Source organism: Lactuca serriola, chromosome 8 (assembly GCF_051521515.1).
Source record: "Lactuca serriola cultivar US96UC23 chromosome 8, Lser_US96UC23_V15, whole genome shotgun sequence".
NCBI classification, from domain to species: domain Eukaryota; kingdom Viridiplantae; phylum Streptophyta; class Magnoliopsida; order Asterales; family Asteraceae; genus Lactuca; species Lactuca serriola.
In genome coordinates, this window is record NC_136415.1 from 173,725,773 (window position 1) to 173,753,167 (window position 27,395).

A 27,395-nucleotide genomic window follows, 5' to 3' on the forward strand; every position below is an offset into this window, starting at 1 on the left:
GTCAAATACCAGAAACCCTCCGGCCTTCTGCAGCAACCGGAGATACCAGAATGGAAGTCTGAGCAGAATTGGCCGATTCCCCTCTCAGGATAAAATGTAGGAAATCGAGTCTAGTTTTCAGAAAGTCTAGATTCAACTCAATCAGGGTTACATATTCTGTTTTATGATCAAAACACTGAACAGTGGTCAAGCTGTGAAACTTTAAAAAAATATGTAACCCATTAAGAAATTAAAGGTGTTAATGAAACTTGGACCTCATTTTGATGATTGTTTGGTATGTGTGGTTATTAGCTGAAAACTTGACAACGTCAAGAAGGTTCAAGACTTGAAATAAAAAAGGAGAACTCGCTTCAAACACAAGGTGAGTCGACAATTTTGTTGACTTTAGTGCATAACCGAAAACCACATCTCATAGGTGGATTGTTGATGCAAATTCTTATTCATGCTAGATTTTTATATGCTTAGGATAATTGTTGAAAATATGTTGTTTGCATCTTATGTATGGTTATGCCTCGGTATCGGTTGATATGGTGATATTCATGTTATATGATAGTTGTAAATTGCATGCGTATTTGATGTTTCATGAATTGGTGGTTATATGCTAATGTATGGTGACATCTTAACGAACTTTATTACATGATAATTACTCATTTAAGTTGTATGAGTAACATGATTATTTTTGTATATGCATGCTTTTGCGGGGTATAATGGTGTCATGGGTAGAACCTTGCAAGTTTAATTGGTTGAAAGAGCTTAAGCCATAACGGTGATTAGTTACATGGTCTTTCTAGACGATCGTGTGACACGTGGTTTGTGTGCACCTCGATGTACGGGAACTAGAGTGGTTTTGGCTTTATGGTGTTGCCAAATCAAACATCATGTGGATATTGGGAGGTGTATCGGTAGAATTGACACCGTTTGTACCGATCCTGAACGACACCGTAAAGTACTTGTACTTTGCAAGTTGGAGTAGCGAAAGTGGAAGTCTTGGGGTTGGTGTATTCGGGTGGAAGTCATGAGCCACTTAGAGCACTAAACTGGCTAAGCACATGAGTGGTGAACGGGGTTAGGTTGTTGGGTAGATTGTCCCTAAGGAACCACCAAAGTAGTTAATCGGTTGAATTAAAAATTACATATAATAAACGGTGAATTAAATTATATGTAATGGTCGGTTGAGTTAAGTTGAAAACTATATGATTGAAATAAATTATGATATCATGTTATTTGTTTTTCTTGACTATGCTATTATCACGATTTGCATGGATGACCCTTACGGGAATTGTGTGTTTTCATTTTGGTTGTGTACAACTTCTCGGCTCACGAGGGGGTTGCTGACATTTGTTTCTTTGCTGAATACCTCTTGATTGGTACAGGTAGCATAGGAGCATGGCTTGGTGAGGTTGGGTTCCCTTTGGGTAGTTAGTTTTAATGAAGATGCCACTTGAGCACGTTTGGTTTTTATTTTCCTTAGAACCCCTTTTTTTTGCAATAATTAAACGGTTGAATGTTTGTTTATGAACATGGTAACGTGTGGTTTTGGAATGGTAAAAAATATATATATAAATAAATAAAGTCTTCCGTTGCATTTTTCATTTTTTTAAGGAGTGTTAATGTTTTTTTTAAAATAAATAAATAAATAAATGGAGTAAAAAAAATCACGACGTTACAAGTTGGTATCAGAGTCACGTTGTGAGTAAACTAAAATACAGATGTCGGTGTTCAGACTCACAACTTAGTTGGCTCAATTAGGACCTTTAGGTACTAATAGGGTGTGTGTTGTTGCGTGCACTCTGCGACAGTTGGGCTCGTGGCTGACGATTAATGGGTGGGGTCTGAAACATGAACGGCGGTATCCTGGGAGTACGGTTGTTCTCGCCCGCACCTCGAACGCTGAGGAGAATGTGAATGTTGGAGGTGTGGGCGACAACCGGAACAACCGTATTCCCGGGACACCGCCGTTCATGTTTCAGACCCCACCCATTAACCGTCAGCCACGAGCCCAACTGTCGCAGAGTGCACGCAGCACAGTGAGTGCCACCATCGTTTCTAATCTTCAGGAGCAGCTCCAGGAGCGAGATAGGAATTTGGAGCAGATGCGGCAGGCGATGAATGTCGTCGAACTATTGCCACTTGGAGGCATGAACGACGGTGGAGATCAATTGTTTGATGATGTGGGACATAGTCGTTCCGTGCCAACGCATGAGGTCATTGGAACTATCAGACGCCGAGGGATTTCATTCAAAACCTTCATGGACTGTAAGCTGCCTACCTTTGAGGGAGGATAGAGTGTTGTGGCGTGCCTTCATTGGATTAGGAAGATAGAACAAACCTTATGATCTGGTGAATTTACTGAGGACCAGAAGGTGAATTATGTCATGCGAACGTTTGACAAGGAAGCACTCAAGTGGCGGGATACTATTGACGCACGACTCACTAAGGCCACTCGGAGGGCTATGACTTGGGAAATTCTTAGTAAGAAGGAGAAGGATCGTTTCTGCAGTGAAGGTAGCATACAACAGGCCCAACAATAGTTTTTGAATCTTTAGAAAGGTAGCATGACGATTTCTAAGTATAACACCACCTTTACTGAGAAGTCACAATTCGCTGCTGATTACTGCCCGACCGAGGAGAAGTTGATTCATTACTATGTGGAGGGGTTGCCATTTGAGTACCATGTAGTTGTGAGATTGAAGACCACTTTAGGCGAGGCCATGTATGAGGCACGCAAGATAGAGAATGACATAACCATTCAGGATCGTACCACAATGAGGTTCAGGGAAAAACGAAAGTGGGAGGGTCAATCGGGGTCCTCTAAGAAGCAAAATTTTCAAAAGAAGGGTAAAAAATGAACATATTGTAAAAAGTATCACTCTTCTCATGGGGTTCCATGTAGCAGCAGCACTATGCGTTGCAAACGTTGTGGTAAAACCGGTCATTGGTTTGAAGAGTGTAAGAGTGCTGAGCCGATATGCTATAATTGTAGACAGATTGGGCATATCAGCACTCAGTGCCCCAATCTGAGGGTTCAGATAGGTTCTGGTGACAAGAAAGATGACGCACCAAAGGTAAAAGCTCACGCCTTCAACATGACCGCTGCTGAGGCTCGCCAGGATGATGAGGTCATTTTCGGAACCTTCTTGGTTAATTATGTTCCTGCTACTGTTTTAATTGATGGTGGCGCCAGTAGATCGTTTGTGTCATTACCATTTTGTGTTCATTTTGATATACCACGGAATCCACTAGAGTCTGCATTAGAGGTTAAGGTAGCTACGTGTCAGTTAGTCACTGTTCGAGATAAGTATGATGTGTGTGTCATTTCTATTGGTCAACATACTTTTACATTGACACTGATTCCTATTGGGGTCAGTAGTTTTGATGTTGTGATCGGTATGGATTGGCTATCGGCCAATCGAGCCCATATTCTTTGTGCAGAAAAGCTCGTGCGTATACCTCTCTCTTCCGACAATTATGTCATCGCTTACGGTGAACACCACTCTAGGTCTACATCTTTTATATTTGTTATGAAAGCACACAAGTGCATCACGAAGGGTTGTCCAGTGTTCTTAGCACATGTTGATTCCACTTCCAGGAAATTAAGTCTGTCTGAGGTGGATGTGGTTAGAGACTACATTGACGTCTTTCCTGACGAATTTCCGGGTTTACCACCACCACGACATATATACTTTCACATTGATCTCGTCCCTAGTGTTGCGCCGATTGCCAAAGCACCTTATCAGTTGGCTCCTTCAGAAATGAAGGAGATGATGTCTCAGCTACAAGAGCTTCTCGACAAGGGGTTCATCTGACCTAGTTCCTCACCTTGGGGAGCACCTGTGTTGTTCGTAAAAAAAGAAGGGTGCTACCATGGGAATGTGTATCGATTATAGGGAATTGAACAAAATCACTGTGAAAAACAAGTATCCACTCCCAAGGATCGATGACCACTTCGATCAACTTCAGGGGGCATGTTATTTCTCAAATATTTACTTACGATCGGGTTATCGTCAGGTGTGGGTTAGGGGGCAGGATGTTCCTAAAACAGTTTTTAGGACTCGATGTGGCCATTACGAGTTCTTGGTCATGCCCTTTGGCTTGATGAATGCACCAACGGTATTTATGGACCTGATAAACCGGGTCTGTTATCCTTTCTTGGATAAATCAGTCATCGTCTTTATTGACGACATTTTGATTTACTCACGTAGTGTTGAGGATCATCAGAGACATTTACGCTAGGTTCTCGACACACTTCGTAAGGAGAAGCTCTACGCGAAATTCTCTAAGTGTGAATTTTGGTTACGGGAGGTTCAATTCCTTGGACACTTGGTTGGTAAGGATGAGATGAAAGTAGATCCAACCAAGATTGAAGCAGTAAAGAAGTGGTCCAATCCGAAAACTCCTACCGAAATTTGGAGTTTCTTGAGTTTGGCAGGCTATTATCGGAGGTTCATTAAAAACTTTTCCTAGATTGCTGCTCCTTTGACAAAATTGACGAGGAAGTCAGAGCTTTTCGTTCAGACTGACAAGCAAGAACAAGCATTTCAGATATTGAAGAGGCACCTTTGTGAGGCTCCTGTTCTTTCTTTACCTGAAGGTAATGAGGACTTTGTCGTTTATAGTGATGCATCCTATTCTGGTTTGGGATATGTATTGATGCAGCGAGGGAAGGTGATAGATTACGCTTCCCGACAACTAAAAAGTGTTGAGGTGAATTATATTGTTCATGATATGTAGTTGGCGGCCGTAGTTTTTGCGTTGAAGTTATTGCGCCACTATCTGTAAGGGACGAAGTGTACGTTATATACTAACCATAAGAGTTTGCAACACATACATAACCAAAAGGATTTGAACATGAGGCAACGACATTGGGTTGAGTTGCTCGTCGATTATGATTGTGAAATTAGTTACAACCGCGGGATGGCAAATGTAGTAGCCGACGCCCTGAATTGTAAGGAGCCAAGTCTGTCCTACCATCTAAAGCATATAGGACTGGTGGTTGTTCCTATCATTTTTTTTATCAGATTCGAGCATCACAGATCGAGGGTTTGAAAGAAGACAATGTGAAGGAAGAGGTAATGGTGAAACAACAGGATCTGCTGGTGGAGGATAGACGAGGTCTCAAGACTTAAACGTACAATCTTATATTTCCTTACAGACGAATTAAAGGTGTTAGCACATGGTCCATTGAATGCATATTCATACACTTCATGCATAGTAAATGGTGTTCGATTTGTCGTGAGTAGCCATGATCTCCGATGCACTATTCAAAATAGTGGTGTTGTTACATTAGGAGTAGACGGTACACCATTCTATGGTCAATTAGAGGAGATCATAGAGTTGAATTATTTATATGTTAATCCAATTGTACTCTTTCGTGGTAAATAGTTCAATGTGTCATTAAGTAATGGATGTTTAAAGACTATAAATAGCAAGGTTGTAAAAATCGCTCGACGTTAGCTAGTCGGTGGACTGAGGTTAAGGGATTAATCGGCTAGGCGGAGATTAATCGGAGACTATTAGTTGCTAATTTGTTAGATTTTAAAAAATTAAATAGGACTAATATCATATAAAAGTTCATAAATACCACTAATAACATAACAAAATAGGCTAATATGATAAATACAACACTAATCATACCTCAAATAGTTTCTATTGAGATATAACTTCTTCAAAGTGTTAAAATTTAATCGGGTTCTACTGTTTCAGTCATTTTGTATGCATGGATTAATCACTAGGCGCTCTCTAATCGGTCGAGTAGCGCCTAGGGATTAATCGGGATTTTTAAACAATGATAAATAGTATGGTTGTTATCGATAAATAGTATGTCGATAAAACATGGTATGATGATCAAGAATACATCTTAGCCACACAAGCTAAACAAGTGTTTTATCTACAAGATCCTACTCAAAACAATAAATGGAGAGTTTTGGAAGGGTTTATCATCGAAGGATCATCCAAGTATTGGTGTTGTAAATGAGATAGATGTTGTGAACGACACTTGATCAATTGATTTTACCTTGGTTGTCGACTTAGGCACCTTGCCCATGCAGACGACTTTTAGGTAAAGTTAGTGAATCAAGTGTGGTTGCTAGGAGGAATGTTGCTCCTACTATAAACAATGACGATTTCAATAACAATGGCGATGATGGTGGTGACATGTACTCTTCAAATGAAGAAATAAATAATGAAAACTATGATAGTGATGATGATGTTGTACATGTATATTGTTCTAGTGATGATTCTGATTGATGGTATATTATAGTTATTACATATTGTGATTGCTTATAGTACTTGTTAACTTTTCAAATGTTGCTTATTTATAATTAGCTTTATTATATATTTTGAATGTTTATAATATTTGTTAAACAAACGGCAGAAGTCACGAGGGGACATGGAGGAGAATGTGAGGATAAACCTCCACATAGGGTCGCACATGGTTTACCGTCGGGTTGCCAATCTTGTAATTTACATGAAATTCTTAAGTATTGGATATATTTTTAAAGTTCTAAATTTCTAAATTTCCAATTCTATTTGTAAATGTAGCAAAAGTGAAATGTGAATGTACGTGGAAAAGGGAGAAACTTAAATTTGTACGATGAGTATGAAGATAACGGTAGCAGTCCTTTGGTTATGGGCCTTGATGCCTTCGGGAGAACGTATCGATTCGTGGGGAACAACGAGCAATTGTTTATTAGATTGATCTCAAATCTGGTGGGATCATATGTATTGTTGCATTATCATTCTTTCCCCATGTTCCTACCAAGTACAAAGATAGTTTATATCCCTAGCGAGAACTAAGCATACAATATATTTTATATGTATTGAATTTTGCACTTATTAAATATTTCTTTTACTAATCAAATATGTTTTTTTGCAGACTTATTTTGATCTTGATAGGTATCGGGGAACAGACTTGTGGGAACCCGTTAGAGCGATGTGGAAAGGGCAAGAAGAAATCCACCAACTGATTGGTCCGCCGAAGCTTAGAATAAGATGATCGATATGTTATTTTTGACCGATGAATATATACTCACATTGAACGAAAATAAAGTTACTAGGTCCAAACTTTCGCACACAAGTGCTCACGGATGTAGGTCCTATGCTCAACAACGTTATTTAGAGGTAATAAAATATATTAGTATTATTTAAAAATTTTATTAACACTTGTATAAATATATTTATAGTTTTTGACTTAGTATAGGAAAAACTAGGAATGAAGCCGTAACATATTGAAGGTTGGAGACAAAAAGCACTATAATGAAAGCTTGGGTTGGTGTATAAGTCGAGCACAAAAAGATTGGTAAAGTAATAAACGAAATTAATATGTTGTTTAAATATGTTATTATTATTAATTATAGTTTTTTTGTTTAAGGTATATTTATTATTATTTTAATGTTTAAATTTAGTTGTTTGTTTTAATTATCGTATGTTTATTGTTTTCTTTATTTTAGAAGAAAATTCAAGACGAATATGAGAAAATGCAAAGCAAGGTCGGGGAAAGCGGAGAAGTAGATGAGGAAGAATGTCTAGCACGTACCCGTGGGAAGAGACGCGAGCATGATCGCATAGTGGGTAGGAGCCTAATCGCCAACTTCAGTTTAATTCCAAATGAATTGGTTTCCACTTCCATATCTTTCCAATCTCAATCCTAATTTGATGCCCAAAAATGCAAAAATACTTGCAACAATATAAGACATCATTGGCCGCATGTATTTCTAACTTCCAACCACCACCATTTTCTAGCTTTCTATTCCACTCCAACACACAAGAAGGTACCTCTCAACAAAATGTCGAGCTCGAGAGGATGGAAGAAGATGAAGGAGAAGAAGAAGAAAATGAAGAGAATATGATAAGATGGTTTATGTTTTGTATTATTTTGAACAATATTAACTATTTATTGTATCTATTTTAGTATGTCATATTAAACTTGAATTTGATGTTTTGAGTTTGAATAATGGTAGTTAGTTATTGTATCTCAATTGATATATGTTGCAAAATGATTGGATTTTTTAAAAATACAGGAATGATAAATGTACAAAATCTGTAAAAACTAAAAAAAAAAAAAAAAAAAAAAAAAAAAAAAAAAAAAAAAAACACACCCTGTGGCTATCCCGACTACAAGTTGTCGTTATAGGTATTTGATCAACAACCGTAAAAATCATGTCGCGACGACACGTCATTGCTATAGGTGATATCTATACCGCCGACATGTCGTCACTATAAGTTTCATCTATCCCGACGACTTGTCATCGCCACATGTAATTAATAATTTTTTTTTGAAAAACATTCCTAACGGTACCTGTACCAACGACGATTTTGATATATCCCGACATGCCTATGCTGACGACATGTTGTTGGTAAATGGTCAGAAAAGTCCAAAGGCCATTTGACCTAGCGGTAAGGAATGACTCTCTCAAATGAGAGGTCATAGGTTCAAGTCTTATTAGAAGATATAAGTGGTGTTTATGATTATATTAGGAATATGATAATTTTCCGTTTAAAAAAATAAACCATTGTTAGAAAAGTGAGAGAAGAGCCTCATTAGATGCTGTAAGACTACTAACACCCAAACCACCGTAAACTTTAGCAGACAAAATACTCTTCCAATTCACCCAATCCTCCGGTTTAAAGAGATATTAAATCTAATATCAATCTTGACCGACCTACAAAACATCTCCAATCGACTAGTCTTAAAAAAATTCAGTTACGTAATGATTACGGATAACTGATGATTAACATCTTGAGCATAAATTAATATATGAGTAAACATATCATTAGTAGGAATTAGACATAAAGTTAACACTCCTATTATGGCATATACAATTTGTTCCCGCATTTGCACCTCCATGCTTCTGGATAATACTCCATAGTCACCGGCTTTCCTGGTGGCACCGTGACATGAATTGGTTTGCAAGGGGTGCACCGCCCACACTTCCATGCACAACGTGGCGGTGATGAGCCAAGGCCACTCAACGTCCGCCTCCGCATGGTGGTTATGGTTGACCTTATCATCTCTTCTTCTTTACCCTGCATAATAAATATAATGGCACCCGTGAGGTTAAAAAGACAGGGGGGACAAGAACGGTTCACGGGGTCCTAGGCTTTATCACCCAACATGATTCCGACTTTAAAGGGGCTGGGGTCCTTCTTCAAGTGGGGTCCCTTGGGTCAGTAACTAGCATGCACTATCTGTATAGTTTTTGAGACAAAATAATTCATTCAATCTCTATGCACACATAATACATAAAATAATTGTAGTCTCTTGAGAATGGTTATATTAATTTTGAACAAACTGACCTTAGCTAGGGTCGTATGGACATAATAATTGCACTTGACCCCAGTGTAACACTGTAACGTCTGGTTATATTTCAATAAACTTCCAATGCAGATCTATAGATATATTTGTAAGCACAACTTCCTACCATTTAGTTGTGTATATTTAATTATATTTACCATGATTCTTTTAGGACAAAGTTTGCTAAAAAATAATCGGTTTAAAGAAACCTTATGCTACTTATATCTATTCATCTCTATTTTAAAAGCTCGATATAACAAAAATCTTCTCATATATGAAGGCGTTCCTTTTTCTGAATTTTGATATTTACACAAAAGGTGATACTATTCAAATAGCATTACTCATTTAAAAAATCAAACTCACTCTCACGTGGGGATGATCAGGATGTACAAGTGTAAATGAGGGTGTATTACTACAATACCCTTTCACATATTTACACCAGTATTTACACAAATTGTAAAAGGCTAGGATGAAAGAATTAAAGTGAATATATAATGGGTGACAGTACTGGCACAGATTAAGTGTACCCCATGTGTACTTTTTATTTAAATGCAGAAACCCTACTTGGTCTTCAGTCTTCACCATTGTTTGACAGTCACATCTTAGTCTATGCCATCTGGCCAGTCTTCTTGTTTTTATCTTAAATACCAAATGATCGATATATATATATATATATATATATATATATATATATATATATATATATATATATATATATATATATATATATATATATATATATATATATATCCCGTAAGAAACCTTTTTGGTAAAAAGATAAAAACTTTTTTTGGACATATTTTTTTGGAAAACACAAATGAATAGAATAAAAAACTCCTAAAAAATATCTTGATTATTCAGTTTTACGATAGATTTTGTTGATAAGCTTATTATAAAAATGAAATTTTCTTGATTCGTTAAAAAATAAATCAAAAAGGAGGTGTCTTTTAACGAATTTCTTCTAATGAATCATATTAATTTTGAATAATTTAATGATTCATTTTGTTCGTTTACTAAAACAATATATATAAAAAATTTCTTACTTTCCTATCAAAATTTTCATTCTTTTATATATATATATATATATATATATATATATATATATATATATATATATATATATATATATATATATATATATATAATTTAGAAAAATAATTTAGAATTTATTTTTTTAAGTTGTAAAGAAAGGTAGACTGCTGATTTGATGAATCATGTTTTTGTAAGTGCTAGGAAGCTAGTGGAAACTAGTTATCAAAAATAGATGTTATTATTTTTATTTTTATTTTGAAAAAATAAATTCATGTTAAGATCATGTGGTAATGAAGGATAAAAATTATTTAATTTCTGTAGTTCGTGAGGCAATTATGAATGGAAACGCAATCATCTGATAAAGAGCACTAAAATTAACAAAATCTTGAATTTTGAACAACAAAAACTGAATTTAATAACTAGCTAGAAGAAGCTATAACAATATAAAGAGCGCTAAGATATGAAAGAGCATTTAACGCCAGAATTATAACTAAAAGTACTAAAGCAAGAACTCACCCTGAAGGAGAGGTCATGGATATGATCATGGACTTTGACAGCACTTAGTTCAGATCTGAAAACTGGAAAATGAATCGATTAATGAGAAAACTAAAGTAGTGATCCAGGGGAAACTTTGTATGCTATTATTACATACCTAAAGACGTTATTGTTAGAAGAACACAAACGGTAACGATGAGGAAGATACAGAAGGATGAAGACATTTTGCTGACTTTGAGTCCCATCCAATGAATTCACAGCATGAATCCCTAGAATAGAGATCGGATTTTTTAGTGATTTATGACTTGGATTTCAGTGATCCATGCAGATGAAATCAAAAGAACTAAAATCTAATGGTGGTGGTAGAAGGCTAAGAAGAGAAGGGGGCAGGTAAGGATGGTAGAGGTACCCTTAGTATTGCCATGTATGGGGTGAGATTCTGTTTGCAGGTTATGCTCACTGTCTTTCAACAATTCCCAATCTCAGAAAGTAATACACATGCATACTCTTTTCAGTCCCCCCCTCATCTTTCTTTTACATTTCATATACACAAACACACAAATTCACACTATATATATATATATATATATATATATATATATATATATATATATATATATATATATATATATATATATATATATATATATATATATAGTAATTATCAATTTTAATTTTAGAAAACAAATAGTTTTGGTTTTAGATAACGTATCTGTTTGCAACGAATTTTAATATTTGCTTTTATGAACTGTCTAGCATCACGAATATGATTATTGTTTAAAATTGTACCTTGATTAGTAGGTTTATAAGAATCTTTAAGATTTTGCTCAGAGTTATTTATAGATTCTTGGATTTGCTGTATTTTTAAAAGAATATTTCTATTAGGAATACAATTCATCAAGATTTTGTTAGACATAATTAAATGATTTAAGCATGAATTTGATTAATTTGATTATTAAAAACGAGTATTATTTTAACAAAAATTTCAAATCTTGTAGAATTAATAGTTAGAATAACTCGAAATGAAATTATCATAGAGAAATAAAAACAATACAATGATAAAATATTTTAGATAGTACCTTCTTGAATTAAGCTTGAATTACAATCAGTACATACTTCTGGAGAAAGAATTATTTGAAAATCTAAAGACTTTGAACATCTACTAGTAGAAAGAGAGACTCTTGGAGATTTTTTAGACATAGGATGAATATTTTTTAGAGAATGAATTTTTTCTTGTGTCTTCAACTAAAGGATAGTCTCTATTTATAATCATCTTGGAGTCTTCAAAGTCTTGAAATCATCTAGTGATAATTTTTGCCGTAAGAACCCATTGCCAATCAATAGAAATAATTACTTGTAAGTGCTTGTCCTTGAAACTGGTTGTCATTCATCTTTTGAAGCAATTGTCATTTGTAATTAATGACCATCTTCTTTTGATAAAGCAAGCCATTATAGAGCATCTTTTAAAGCTTTTTGTCTTTATATCATCATTGATTATAGATTTGATAATAATTTTGATAATAATTGTTTATACATAAATACATGAATACATACATAGTATATATTCATTCGTATTTGAAAAACGAAATTTTGATAATACAAGAAACGAAATATCCTACATTTAAGGTATTACATCAAATTTATGGATAATGATTCCTTATTCTTCATAAGGATCATCAAAAGGGTCTTGAGCGTCTTCAAATAAATCATTCTTTATAGATTTTGGAGAATCGTCAAAAACTGATGGAGTTTGGCGAATTTCTTGAAGTAATTTTTGAAGTTCTTCAGCGGAAGAGGTAGCAGCATCTTTAATTCTTGCAATTAGATCCACATCACTTTTGGGAAGACTGTTGATAAAAGTGGCTTCAACTTCTGGTTTTTGAATATATATTTCTTGATAATGTTTAATTACTGCTTGTTCACTGGCTTGAGAAATCTTCATTTTATCCCACCATTTTGAGCGAAATTGGCGATTAAGCCAGGGAGGATAGGAATCCTTTGCTTCTTGATAATGAAAAGTCCAAGACATTATCCATGGAACTTTAAATATCATGGTGAATTGTAACATGTATTCAAATTCTGGAATTTGTTGAATAAACAATTCTTTAAATTTGAGATATCCAGCGTAAATTTCTTTTGGTAAACAATTTGGAAGAATTCTCATATATTTGTACCAATTGATAAACCATCTTGGATATTCACAATTGAAGTTCAAATCAAAGAAGATAAACCATGAGTGTGAATAATTCCGAATAAAGAATGCCTTAGTCCAGGCGTCTTGATAATCATAGTAAGAAAATCTGGGATAAGCAGGATAACTTATAAGAGGTTTTTCAGAGTGAAGGTTTGGAACCCAACTTTCTGGAGAAATGATTTTGATAATATGAGCTTTGCTAAAATCAATGTTTCCCTCTTTAGAATTAGAACGATGAACAAAATTGACTGAACCAGATTCTTGTAGAATAGCTTGATAATATTCTCGGGTTTTATATGAATCAACATAAAAGGTTTTCCCTTGTCCAAAAAGATGATTTGTGAGAATATGAAAACCTTGGTGTAACTTATGGATTTGAAAATCTTCAAGAATTTGAACTCTTAGGAAATTTGGATTAAGAACATAAGGAGTTTTTGTAAAGGGGCTAGGAGTAACAGATTTTTGAGTTTGAGGAGTGATAGGTTTTGCAAAAGAGCTTATTGTGTCGGTTGAAGTAACTTTTGGAGTAACAAGTTTTGACTGAAGGATATTAGAATAAAGTTGTGAATTCTTAGAAGTAGGAGTTAAAGGAGAAAAACGATTTTGATTTTGAAATGGAACTAGCTTTTGAGAGACTGGAACAAGATTTTGAGAGACTGGCTTCTTGTAATCATGTTTGGAAGAGGATGACGAACTCATTTTCCCTGCAAAAATTCTCGAGAAAGAAAGTCAGGAAGCGAATTATTTTCTCCCTTTATAAATTCTATTTCGAAATCAAAGTTACCTAAGAGGGCTTGCCAACGAGCAAAAATTTGCTTGGAAATAATATTTTTTACATCTTTTTCTAAAATAGTTTTTGCAGATTGACAATCTATTCTTAATAAAAAAAATTTCATAAATAAATCATCTTCAAATTTCTTAATACATAAAACAATGCTTAAAATTTCCTTTTTGACAGTTGAATAATTTTTATGTGTATCATTCCATACACCAGAGTAATATCGAACCAATTGCTCTTCAGTTGAGTTAACAAATTTTTGTTTTAAAATTCCTCCGAATCCAATATCACTAGCATCGGTTTCAACTATGATTTTGGCATCGGGATAAGGTAAATTTAAACATGGCAAAGTAGGGACCTTTTGTTTTATATATTTAATTATATATGTATGTTTTTGAGTCCATGGTTAAGGATTGTCTTTTAATCAATTATAAAGCGGTTTACATATGATCCCTAAATCTTTGAAAAAATCATGAATATAATTTAAGCATCCTAAAAATTTTTGAAGTTGCTTTTTATCTTTAATTTCATCAGGAAATTTAGTAGAAAATTGCAAGCTTCTTGTAATAGGTCTAATAGTGTTTTTGACAATATCATGTCCTAAAAAACGAATTTCATTCTTAAATAAATGCATTTTTGCTGCAGAGACAGCTAAACCATTTTGATAAATTAAATCATGAAATTGATTTAAATGTTTAAAATGTTGATCAATTGATTTTGAAAAAATTAGGACTTCGTTAATATAAGCAATAGTAAAACTACTTATAGGAGTTATGATATCATTCATAATATTTTGGAATTCAGAAGGAGCATTTTTTAATCCAAAAGGCATTACATTCCATTCAAAATGCCCAAAGGGAACATTAAAACCAGTTTTGTATTTATCTTCCTCATGAAGTTGTATTTGCCAAAATCCTGATTTCATATCAAACTTTGAAAATATTTTTGAATCATAAAGCTTTTTTAGCAAATTTCGTTTATTAGGAATAGGATAACGAATCCATTCTAAAACTTTGTTTAAAGGTTTATAATTGATAACTAGTCTTGGTGATCCTCTTTCTAATTCTGCGGCATTCATGACATAAAATGCTGAACAAGACCACGATGATTTAGAAGGTCTTATGAGTTTTTTATTTATTAAATCTTGAATTTCATTTTTACAATGACTTTCTAATTCATTATTAATGTGAATGGCTCTAGATTTTAAAGGAATATCCTTTTCATTAAAAAAATTTATATATGGTAGTTTTACAATATGTTGCTTTCTTATCCAAAAGGCATTAGGAATATTAGAACAAACATTTTTTTTCAAATTTTAATTTTAAACCTGTTATTTTACTTTGAATATTATTATCATTTAATTGATTAGGTATTCGAACATTATTTATTTCGTTAATAAGATATTTGGCTTGTTGCGTTTTATAATTAAGGACATTAATAGTTGAATATAGAGGAGGTTCACAAAATTTAAATATAATTTCCTTTCCAAAAACATTGGTTCTTATACCATCATCATGAACCATAAAAGGATATAGTTTTGTAATGAAAGGCGTTCCTAGAATTAAAGGAGAAGAGAGATCTTTTACTAAAATTAGGTGAGTTTTATAACAGTAATCTTGGTCATTACAAATATGAACATCGTAAACTTTATAATTTACAATTAATTTTGTACCTCCGGCACCAGTAAGTCTAGATGTAGTTTTTTTATAAAATTGTGTAGGAAAAATTCCTTCTTGAATACAATTCATATCAGCACCACTATCAATTAAAGCAGTTAGGCTAATTTTAAAATTATCCTTGACTAAAGTAATTTCAGTGTTCCATTTTTGAGAAAATTGATTATTTATAAGTTTACCAATAGTTACATTTTCAATTTTATTTTCTTCTTTGTTATTAATTTCTATATTTTTGTTTTTAAAAGTAGAAGGTTTTTCCTTTTCTAAAATTAAAATTTTATTTTTTATTTCTTTTATTTCTTGTTTTACTATTTTTAATTCTTCTTGAAGTTCTTGCATAGAAATTGGTTTTGCTTCAGTAAATCTTTCGTATATATTTTTTAAATTAAAATTTTCATTATTAGCAGGAGTTATCTTATTAGTTTTATTAAGCATCTGTTTTATTAGCAATTCTTGGATATTTTTATCTTTTATAGAATCAAGAGAGTTTAAAAGATCTTTATCATCTTGTGAAAGAACATTAATGGAGCTACTAGTAATTACATTGATTAAATTACTATAGTGACATTTACTAATACACTCGCAAATATTAGAATCTTCTGAACTTGAAGTAGTATTTTCGAGAATATTTAAATCATTTGTTTGAAAGTCAGAAATACTTTCATCGGAATCTGAATCAGTATTTAAAATAATTTTTCTTATTTGTTCTTTCAAATCTTCAGAGACATTTAACTCATTTATTTTTGTCTTATCATAACAATTATTAGTTGTATGACCATGACGCCCACATTTATGACAAATAATAATATCTTTTGATTTTCTTTTAGATTTTTTATAATTTAGTCTATAAGGTTTTTTAGATTTCGAAGCGTAATCTTTGCCCTTTTTATAATTTTCTGGAAGATTATATTTCTTTTTCCTGAAATATTTTCAAGATCTTCTCTTAAATACTTTAGATTTTGAAGTAGACGGACCATTCAAGGGCTGATAACCATATTGTTGGCAAAATTTTCCCAATTCATTTTTATTGTTAATTCTATCTTTTTTGAGTTTTTCTTTAAACCTAAGATCAGCACAAACTGCTAATCCCTCTTTATTAATATAGTTTATTAAATCTCCATAAGTTAAATTTTGATAAGGGATGGTATTATTAAAATTTTATCTTAATTTTTGTCTAACTCTTTCTGCAAAGAGTTTTGGAATGCCAGCAATAAAACGTTCTTTCCAATAAGACTCTTTACAATCAGGTCTTGAAAAAACTTTAACAAGATAATTATATTTATACCATCTAAAATCAGTAAGTTTTCTGCAATGTAAATTCATTAAAATTTCTGAAGTTTTTTCTTGAAAAGTAGTAGGATCTCCTACAAAGTTTTTGATAATAGCAAAAATTAAAGTGTTAACCATATCATCTTCAAACGTTTGTATTTGTTGATTATTTTCTTGTTTTATAATAGTTTTCTTAGCAGATAAAATATAATCTTTTTCTTCTTGTGAAATATCGAAATTCCACCAGCCTTTAAGACTGCCAGTAAAACCAGAAGTGATAATATTAACAATTTGGAGTTGAGTATGATTATGAGCTTTATAAGCATTAGCAGCCATAGTCATTTCTTGTACAATATTCATAATTTGATGTTCAAAATGGTCATCAATATTCCATTCATAAACAGAATTACCATCATATTGAGAACGATCAAATTGAAAAGTTCGTTCTTCAAGTTAAACATCTGGAAGAGAGGGTCTATTCCAATACTTTCTTATGGTTCGTTTTGGATTTTTTCCGAAAGTGTTTTGCTTTGATTGATGAATTTTATTAAGATTTGAAAAGTCATTAGTGAGTTGATTAATATCATCATTTGTATCAAATTGTTGAGCAAGAGTTTCAAAATTTGTTTCACTATTAATATCACTATTTTCAGATTCTTCATTCGTAAGAGTATTAATATTATTAGTGTTTGAGATATGAAGTTTTGAAAGTTTTTTTTCTAATTCGTTAATTAAATATGTATTTCCTAGATTAAAATTACCATCGATTTGGCAAGGAACAAAACTTAAGTTACTAGTGCTTGTCATATCTTGCTTGTTAACGTTTCTATCTTTGAAAATTTTTTCTTCAATTTTAACTAAATGCTCGGTAATACTAGATAAGGTTTCATTTGCATAATTATTTTGGTAAATAATTTTTTGAAGAGCCTTCTCAGTAGTTAATTGATTTAGGGCTTCAACTAAAGGAGTTGCAATAAACATATCGTTAATAATAATTTATCCTTTTGGTGGAAAATTAGCAATAATTTCTTTATTAGAAATAATATCTTTATATTTTTTTTCTCTAAAATGGGAGTGATAGAATCATTTTTAAATGGGTAATTTATTTTATGTTTAGGGGCATAAATTAATTCAAAGCATTGAAAAAAAGGAGAATGAATTTTATTTGATAAAACATAATCTTCCCAAAGGCCTAAATAGAGAAATCTTAAGTAGTATGAAAAATTTTCTTCGTGCCAAGCTCTTTTTTTATTGTTATAATCTTTATAATACTCAATATCTTTTAAGTAATCAAAATCAACTTGATATTCTAATTTCGAGAAATTCATTTTAACAGGTTGTTTTTGTTAGGATTGAAGAAATATGCTTTATCGATTCTAAATTATGACTTCTTGATTTTTCGTATTTTTTTATTCCTATCTTTAGCCTAGAAATTTTTTCTATTTGTTTATTATATTTATTAGTATATGGAGGTATTTTGTATAAATTATAATTTTCATGAGTTCTAGTTTCTTCTAAATGTTGAATGGTTTTGCATATATTAGAATTTATCTTCCAATGCCTTTTTAACATATTAGCCCAAAGCTTATTATTTTGTGAACAATTAATTTGTATTTTAGAACTCATAATTGTTGCTTAAAATTTTGAAGTTCATCAATAAAATCTGATTTAGTAGGACTAGGAAGACTATTTTCACTATTTTGATCATCTTGATATAATGGTTTGGGAATAGAATTAGTATAGTCAACAGTTTTTAGTTTTAAAGATCTCGACTTTAATAACGAAGATTTTGAAGAGCCTGTTTCTGGGATAAAAGAAGTTGATAATCTGGATGATGAAATATTTAAGGAAGAAAAATTTATATCTACAGAACCATCATTATATTCAATAATATTTGAGATTTGTTTTGAAGAGTCTAATGGTTTTGGATCAATAATATTTTGTAAGTTCCAATTACATGATTGAGTTATATCAGACCATTTTAATCTTTTTGGTGTGTGAACTTTGGTATGGTTAGTATTTTCTTCAAAAATAATTGTTTCATTTCTAGGACTTGATAAATGTGTTTTTGGTTCAAGTGTAGTTGTCATAGTTTTGTAACAAACACGATAAATTATTGCTAAAGGCTTTGTATCATCTTTAAATTTTAAATTTTTTGTTTCTATAGTTAAAACCAAAGTATCTAAAATATTTTTATCAAATAATCATATAGAGAAATTTGAATAACAATTGAAATAAATAGGTCCGTTAGCAATATTTGTTTCAATCATAGCTAAAATAGAATTTTGAAAATCTTTATGTCTCTTGTCTCTTAAAATAAGGAGAACAGGGGCATCTATTCCAATTCTAAATAGAGGCTTGATAGCAATTTGGACTAAACCGACATGTAAAAATTTATATTTCGTTCTATGCTCTAGAATAGATCGTGATGATAACAAATGTAAATTTTGTTGGTTTTGACCAATAGACAAAGTTTGTTCTGTCATTTTAATAGAATAACCTTGAAAATAATCAAAAGTTCCTATTCTATATATTGTATTAATATTAGTTTTAGGTATTGTCCAATTATTCAAACTTTGTTCTATGTTATTAACGGTTTCTTCAATAGAATTTATTTGATTATCATCATTATCTTGTTCATTGTTGATATTTTTACTAGGAATATATTTTTTGGATAGTATGCTTGAAAATTTACTCATATTTAATTAATTTTGTTTTAAAATTCTATAAGAAAACATACTTGTTTTAATAATGATGAGCAGAGGGGAATCGTCCCGACGATGATTATGGTCCGGCACCGCGACTTACGTCCTTATCTGCGCGCTTTACGCTAATCCAACCAATCACTGGTCTTGTCTCTGAATCATGCTTATTAAAACTTATAAATTTCTTATAGGATACTAAACCAAAATTAAATAAATTTGAAGTAAATATATCATGCATAACCACCCCAAAAACTTTTTCTTAGTGGTTTTGAGATTAACCCTCAGCCATATAATTTACATCTGTCACTCTAACCTTCCAGCGTACAGGCACGGTGGTTATTATCATAAGTGATTATGTAGCGCCGCCCGTTCCTTTCATCTGTACCACCTTTCCCACAACCACAACTATTACCACTACCTCTACTACCGGTGGACTCCACCACTACCACATCTATCACTTATACCACTGTCACCTCTTCTTTCACCAATCGTTAAAATCATATATCATTACTAAATCTATGAACAGACATACATATATATATATATATATATATATATATATATATATATATATATATATATAATCATTTATGATTTCACATATACATATAAATATGTATAATCATATATGATTATACCTCTCTGTCATATAATCATTTATTATTAGGCATACCACGTTGATTTCGGTACGCTGGAGCGTTAGAGCAGGAAATGATAAAAATATGGTTGAGGTTGAATATCAAAATCTTTATTTTTTTTTAATCTCAAGTGAACAGTCACCTATATATATATATATATATATATATATATATATATATATATATATATATATATTAGGTAAGCTTAAGTATCAAAACACACCATACTACGTTGTTTTTGTATCATATATGCATTGTAATCGTCTTAAGTTCTTAAGATTAAACTCCTAGCTTGATTTACATCCAAGAATTTTGGAAATTTCATAATTATCTTCATTTTACATAATTTTCATTTGCAACTATAATATATATAGCTTGGTAGCTGTTTGGTAGAAATATGTGATGTAAGAGAAAGTTAAGGGTAATATTTCTAAAAATCTTGGAAGCAAATTAACAATAGCACAAAAACGGGCTTCCATCACACGAAAAACGAATGATTGTATTCATACAGTCACACATTCGTTTTCACTACATGTGTAACCGAAGGTCAAGTGACATAAAGTACATATGGTGACATTAGCGAGTTAGTGGTCGTATCCATTTTAAAACAATGGCGAAAGGCATAAAATGAGAGACCAAATGGTTTCAAAATTATGAAGAAAATGTATTTTGAGTGACGTTAGTCTATCTAATTGTTACATGAATATGATGTTTGTGAAGCCTTATGTATATTTGGTGACACAACTATTGTTTTTTTTTGGGAGGGGGGGGGGGGGGGGGGGGTCGTCAAATACAATTAAGCAATAATCTTGAAAAAGTGTATTTTGAGTGACGTTGGTCCATCTAATTGCCACATGAATATGATCTTTGTGTAGCCTTTTGTATATTACACAACCATTGTTTTTTTGGGGGGATTTCGTCACTTACAATTGAACATTAAGTGGCCTCAAGTGTTAAAAAGTGTGGTCAAATGTATTAATAATTTTGAAAAAGTGTATTTTGAGTGACGTCAGTCCCTATAATTGTCACATGAATATGATGTTCGTGTAGCCTTTTGTATATTTTGTGACACAACTATTGTTTTTCTGGGGATTTCATCACTTACAATTAAGTTATGAGTGGCCTTAGGTGTTAAAAAGATTGGCCAAATGTATTAATAATCTTCAAAAAGTGTATTTTGAGTGACATTAGTCCATCTAATTTTCACATCAATATGATGTTTGTATAACCTTTTGTATATTTGGTGACATAACCAATTGTTTTTTTTTTGAGGGATTTCGTCACTTACAATTACGCAATGAGTGACCCCAGATGGTAAAAAGAGTGGCCAAATGTATTAATAATCTTGAAAAATTGTATTTTGAGTGACGTTATTCCACCAATTGCCACATGAATATGATATTTGTGTTGCATTTTGTATATTTGGTGATACAACCATTGGTTTTTTGGGAGGATTTCGTCACTTGTAATTAAGCAATGAGTGGCCTAAGGTGTTAAAAAGAATGACTATATGGTTTTTAACATCAAGTAAATGTGTAGCCTTTTGTATATTTGGTGACATAACGATTGTGTGGCGTTTGGTATATGTAGTCACTCTAAAAAATTAATTATTTGTATGACAAATATGATTTTATATATATATATATATATATATATATATATATATATATATATATATGTTTATTTATTTATATAAAACAAATTAAAAGGAAAAACACAAACCCAACAAAATTGGAATAATTTACATAATTAATTAATTAAAAAGTAAAATTGTAATTTTGTACAAATTAAATAAAATCCTAAAGTAATGTATCAAAAAGATCTATATAACTTTAACAATTACAACTATAAATTGTTTTAAATCTTCATATTGGGCATGGCTTGTTTTAGCACCGAAACAGAACTGACAAATTTTTGCTTAGTTAGTAATTTAGGTGTGGTTGTTTTCTAACCATCCTTTGGTATGGTAGATGGTGGTGTTACCTGTAAGAAATGAAAGACCAACGTATCAAACATTAAATAAATCATTAAAAGACTATAATATAGATGTAGGTTGATAATACATATACATATGTGTAACTTTTCTTGATCAATGAAAACGACCTGGCCCTTTGGCCATGCCACCAAACAACCTACTATATCCTAACGGTTTTGAAAATGTTATTTCCTATGTTTGGTATGCATGCTGCATCCACCAACGATTTTTGAATTGACATTTTATTGCAGGTTTTTTGGAGTGGTTTGTGATGAAGCATTTGCTTTCCATCTATGATGGATACTTTATCAATAGCAATCATTTGTGTAGACTATTGTGACACAGTTTACACCTCATTTCCTATCAAATAACCAATATTGGCATATATGCATCAGAAAGGAATCAAACTAAATAATATATGAACATGTTGATGGATATACATACTTTTGGTGTTTCTATTGCAAAAACATTCTGTTGCGATTGGGATTCTGAACTTGAAGACATGTTTTGTTGTTGTTCCGACATATTTATACCTCTCATGGACTTTTGAATTTCTATGCATAAATAAAACACATGAAACAAGTTATGTATATATTAAACTTACTATGATAGGTAGAAATAATTAATTAAAAGCATGTGATTGAATAGTTTTAGTACTTACCAATGATGTTACATCTCCATTTTGATCTAAGTTCACCCCTTGGGCAGCTAATTGACTTACTAAAAGAGAAACCATTCCATGTGTTTGTACCATCTTGGCGTTCAAGTCCTTGATTTCTTTCTCTTTTATTTATGCTCCCATCTGTCTTTCTCTTCACGTTCACGTTTCTCCTTTTCACTCTCTTGTCTCTCAATTTAAATTTGACGTTCAAGTAATCTAACAATTGTGTCTGATATTTGGTTCGAGGAAGATCAAAATACATGTTGTATGGCATTCGACTTCACACTCGTCTTGCATAACCTCCCTTGTCTGGTCGTTAGTTGTTTTTTGCACAAAATAAGGAAATATTAAAGTAATTACATATAAATTAAACATCGTTGAAATCAAAACAAAATTTCCAGTCAAACTTACTAGTTTTCTCTAAGCTCATCATTTTCAAAATTATTATCTTTATTTAGCCTCCGCTTCAACCACATCATACAACTCGAGGGTTCTTTATCTGGTTCAATTTCTTTGGCTTCGATCCTATAATCATTAAAAAGACAATTAATAAAGTTAAACCATCATAAACAAAGTATGCTGCTATTAACAAAAAAGAACCATTTTTGTTACCATCTTCTCTTTCACACGTATGTATCCACATTTTCCCATCCTATGGTTGTAAACAAACTTCTCACGTGCTTTTTTTGTTATTTCTGACTACGTCTAATCGCAATGGAAAATAAAACCTACAACGTTTACATGCTAACACAATATTAAGATATATATATATATATATATATATATATATATATATATATATATATATATATATATATATATATATATATATATATATGGCTATTCAATATTTGGATAAAACCAAATTATCCAATTGCACAATTTGGATTGAACTATTTGGTTCAGATATTTGGATATTTGGATTGGTTATCAACAAAACCGAATTATTATTTTGGATTGGTTTTGGTTTATAAAATACGAACCGAATAGTCCAAATAAACCGAATAACAATTTATTGTTCATTTATTTTTAATATATCTATAGTTATTTATTAATTTTGTAATATATTTTTTTCAGATAGGTTCAAAAGGTTTCACCTAATACAAAACATATATATGTATTTTCTCTCAAAAGATTTTTTTATCTATAATATACCTTCTTAGTGATTGTTTATAAATTTTAAATCACAACTAAATAATTTGTTTTTTGCTTCTTCTGTAAAATTTGGTAATATTATAATTACATGGCGTTTTAAAATGTTTCGGTTTCTGAAAATCGAGTTATAAAAACCGATCCAACCGAATTTTAATTGGATCAGATCGGATCGGATCGGAATTGAATTTTGTTTGGACTATTTGGATCAATGTTTTGAAAACCGAAATAAATTTGGATTCACTTGAATGGATGGGATCAAACCGATCAATCCAAACTAACACCCCTATATATATATATATATATATATATATATATATATATATATATATCAACAACCTTGTTCGTCAAGGTTTTCATGTTTGTGTCAATAATCGCCACTGATCTCTCGATATAATTCAGGCGATCATCCACAAGAATATCCGCAACCAAGAGACATGGAAGTTTAGGTTCATAAGATATAAGCACCAATGGACCCCTTAGACCCATAAAGTTGCCAACTTTATAGTGTCTCAGCTCTCTAACTTTTAAACCATAGCTAAACATGCATAAAACCTTAGATCTAGCAACAAGGAAACATAAAGTTTGGATATTGGTTGCTCACAATGGTCCAAAAGTATAACTAGAGGTTGCAAATGGAACTTCCAATGTTAAAACTATGCCTCCATGGTGATCTCTTCTTCTCCAAGCCACCAAAACTCCACCAAAAGCTAAATAATCACAATGAGAGGCTAGGGTTAGGGCTTTACTGAGCTTAGGGACGAAGGAGGCTGTATTTGAAACCCTAAAACGAAGTTTATGGGGTTTAAATACAAAGGAAAACCTAAAAGATCATGGGCTTGGGCTGCAGCACACCTCACGTCGTGAGCTCAAAATAATTCAACATCTTCATTTAATCACACCTCACATTGTGGCCCTCTCATGGTCACATCGTGAGCCATGGTTTTACCCAAAAACCATGTCGTTGACTCCTTAAAACCCTAAATCGATCTAATCTGGAAACCGAGTGTTACATGAAATATGTTCTATAACTTTATGAAATGCTTGTTGCTGAAATTCTTTATTTGGTTTGAAATATGGTTTGATTTTAATGAAATATTGTTGATTTTGATGAAATGTTACTGGGAGTACAAATTAAACATATAACATATCATTATGGTCATTCGATTGTGATTTATGTTAATTTGGATTTTGTATGGTATTTATATTTTTTATTATTATTCAGCAAAAAAATAATACAGAAAAGTAAAATAGTAATTTTAATAATACAACACAACAATTTAGAAGATCCACGCAAACAACATTTTAAAATTAAGATATTAAAAATGTTCAAACCATCTTTGAAATTCAAACATTTTTAATAATTCAAATATAAAAAATTAAGATCCTGCCAAAGAGTCATAAGTTATTATTCCTCGGATGAATTACCTATTAATATTGTTTGGTATGCAACAAACAAATAATAAATGAAATTAGTTACTAACTTACTATCCCTTAATGAGACAGAAAGAAATGACCATTATCTTTATTATAAGTTTTATTTTTAGATGAATATATAATAAAAAAAATTAGGTCGAGATGCCCACTTTGGCCTCATTCAACACCCATATGTTTGATATGCAACAAAAAATTATAAATGAAATTAATTAATAGAAATGGACAAAAATACCGTCTTAATTAAAATACATATAATTTATTTTTTTGAGGATTATCAAACTTCTTTACCATTATCATTCATCAATTTCTAAGAGCATTCGATATGAGCAACGAGAAGTATTATTTTTGTTGATGTGACACCTCATAACCTAGTCATAACAAGATGAACACCACCCCTCCTTGTTAAGAGGATGTTATGGCATATCTTGTTGTGACGAGCACAAGATCCAACGGGAAGTTTAATTGGTTGTTTCCTTTATCAACCAATCAAATCATTTTCTTTCTTTTCTCTCTCTACTTCTTAACATGTTATAACATAGGGAACACCATTTCCCCATTGGTGTTATGGTGGTGTTATAGATGAGGTGGCATATGAACTTGGTGTTATAACGTGACTCATACCTAATGCTCTAACTTATATTTTTTTGGTTGAAGGCGGTATTACATTTTTTTTCCCATCAAAAAAATCCATCATATTCTTCCATTGAAAGACTACAACACTATACCTTTTCAACCCACTCTCTAGAATCAACTAAGTACAACTTATTTTCTGCTATATACAAACAACATTTCGATTGTTAATACACACAATGGAGAGAAAGAGGGATAGATATAAAAAGGAAGAAATCGTGAGGGACTGTTGTAGGCAGAGATAACCGCAAAGGGTAAAAGAGGCAGAGGTGATAGAGAACATAAAAAAGAGAGGAGAGAAAGACAAAATTGCAAAATGGTCCCTATGTTTGGCAAATTTATGTGCTTTTGGTTCAAAATGAAATGTTGGTGCACCATTAGTCCAAAATTGGATATCTTGTGGAGGTTTGGTCCTTATGGTTATCATTTTTTGTAGTTTTGGTCCATAACCTACCTAAAATGACGATTATCCCCTAAATTGATTGTTTTTTTTTAATTTTTTTTAATTAAGTCCCTATTATTTTAATTAAAAAAAAACCAAAAAAACCCACCCACCCTCTCTCTCTCATGTTGCCTCTCTCTCTCATGTTGTTAAAGACCCAACACAGACCTTTAAAACACGATCGGCCTTCAACCCACTGCCTCCACCATCTTCGACCATTGCCACCTCAAAACTTCAATCAACCATCGGCACCACATCTTCCTTTCTCAATAGATTCACATCCATAAAAATCCCTATCATATCAGGTGTTTGTGGTGGGACACGATTGGGACACAAATGTCGCTCGGCATCTAGTCTTTTCCGGCTAGATAAAGTTAATGGAATTGTTTCTCTCAGTATTCCACTGTTATCTAGACCCTCAATTAATCCAACTCAGTTATTCACCAAATAATTTGGAGATGATGTATACATCTCTCAATTCTAGGTTCTTCTTCTTCTTCTTATTTCTTTCACTGTGTTTACATGGAGATGGATTTTGTAAACTTTAGGAAATTAATACATGAATTAGGAAGAGAAGAGAGGGCTTTTGTGAAATATGATTGCTTGACTGTAATCAAGAAGTTTTTGCAAGGGGCAAAGATAAAAATTCCATCGAAGCTAGTTATTAGAGACGAAGATATCGGACTTGAAAACTGGACAAAGGAATTTATAGGAAGGATCTTATGGTGGTGAAGGATGCAGTGGTGACGAATGGTTTTACTAAAATCATTGGAGTTGTAGGAAGGGAAAGGGATAGTCTTCTTGTGGCTTGTCTGTTACATAATTTCATCAATGACTTTTGAGTTTAATTTCTAGGTTTTTTCTAGGCATGATGTTTGGTTTTAATTTTAGGGTTTGATCACCCCTTGCATCAATTGGTTTAGAAATGGGCAAGAAGGGGAGCAGATGGTTGTTTTCCACCTTGTTTTCCGTGGTTTATGGTGTGGGTGTTTCGTGGGAGGTTGAGTGTGTGTTCTTGA

General features: G+C 32.2%; 1 protein-coding gene and 1 long non-coding RNA gene across 2 annotated transcripts; one reads left to right on the plus strand and one right to left on the minus strand.

Moving 5' to 3' along the window:
- Window positions 1-2,903: 2,903 nt before the first annotated feature.
- On the plus strand, window positions 2,904-3,806 carry LOC145067625 (uncharacterized). Its single transcript, XM_079014722.1, has one exon. It carries the CDS (start codon window positions 2,904-2,906, stop codon window positions 3,804-3,806), a length of 903 nt encoding a protein of 300 aa, XP_078870848.1.
- Window positions 3,807-8,579: 4,773 nt separating this feature from the next.
- LOC145071455 (uncharacterized) lies at window positions 8,580-11,369 on the minus strand. Its single transcript, XR_013690488.1, has 3 exons — window positions 10,977-11,369; window positions 10,841-10,902; window positions 8,580-9,024 (listed from the first exon to the last, which is right to left on the minus strand). It is a non-coding gene; the product is annotated as an uncharacterized LOC145071455 (long non-coding RNA).
- Between the last annotated feature and the right edge of the window lie 16,026 nt (window positions 11,370-27,395).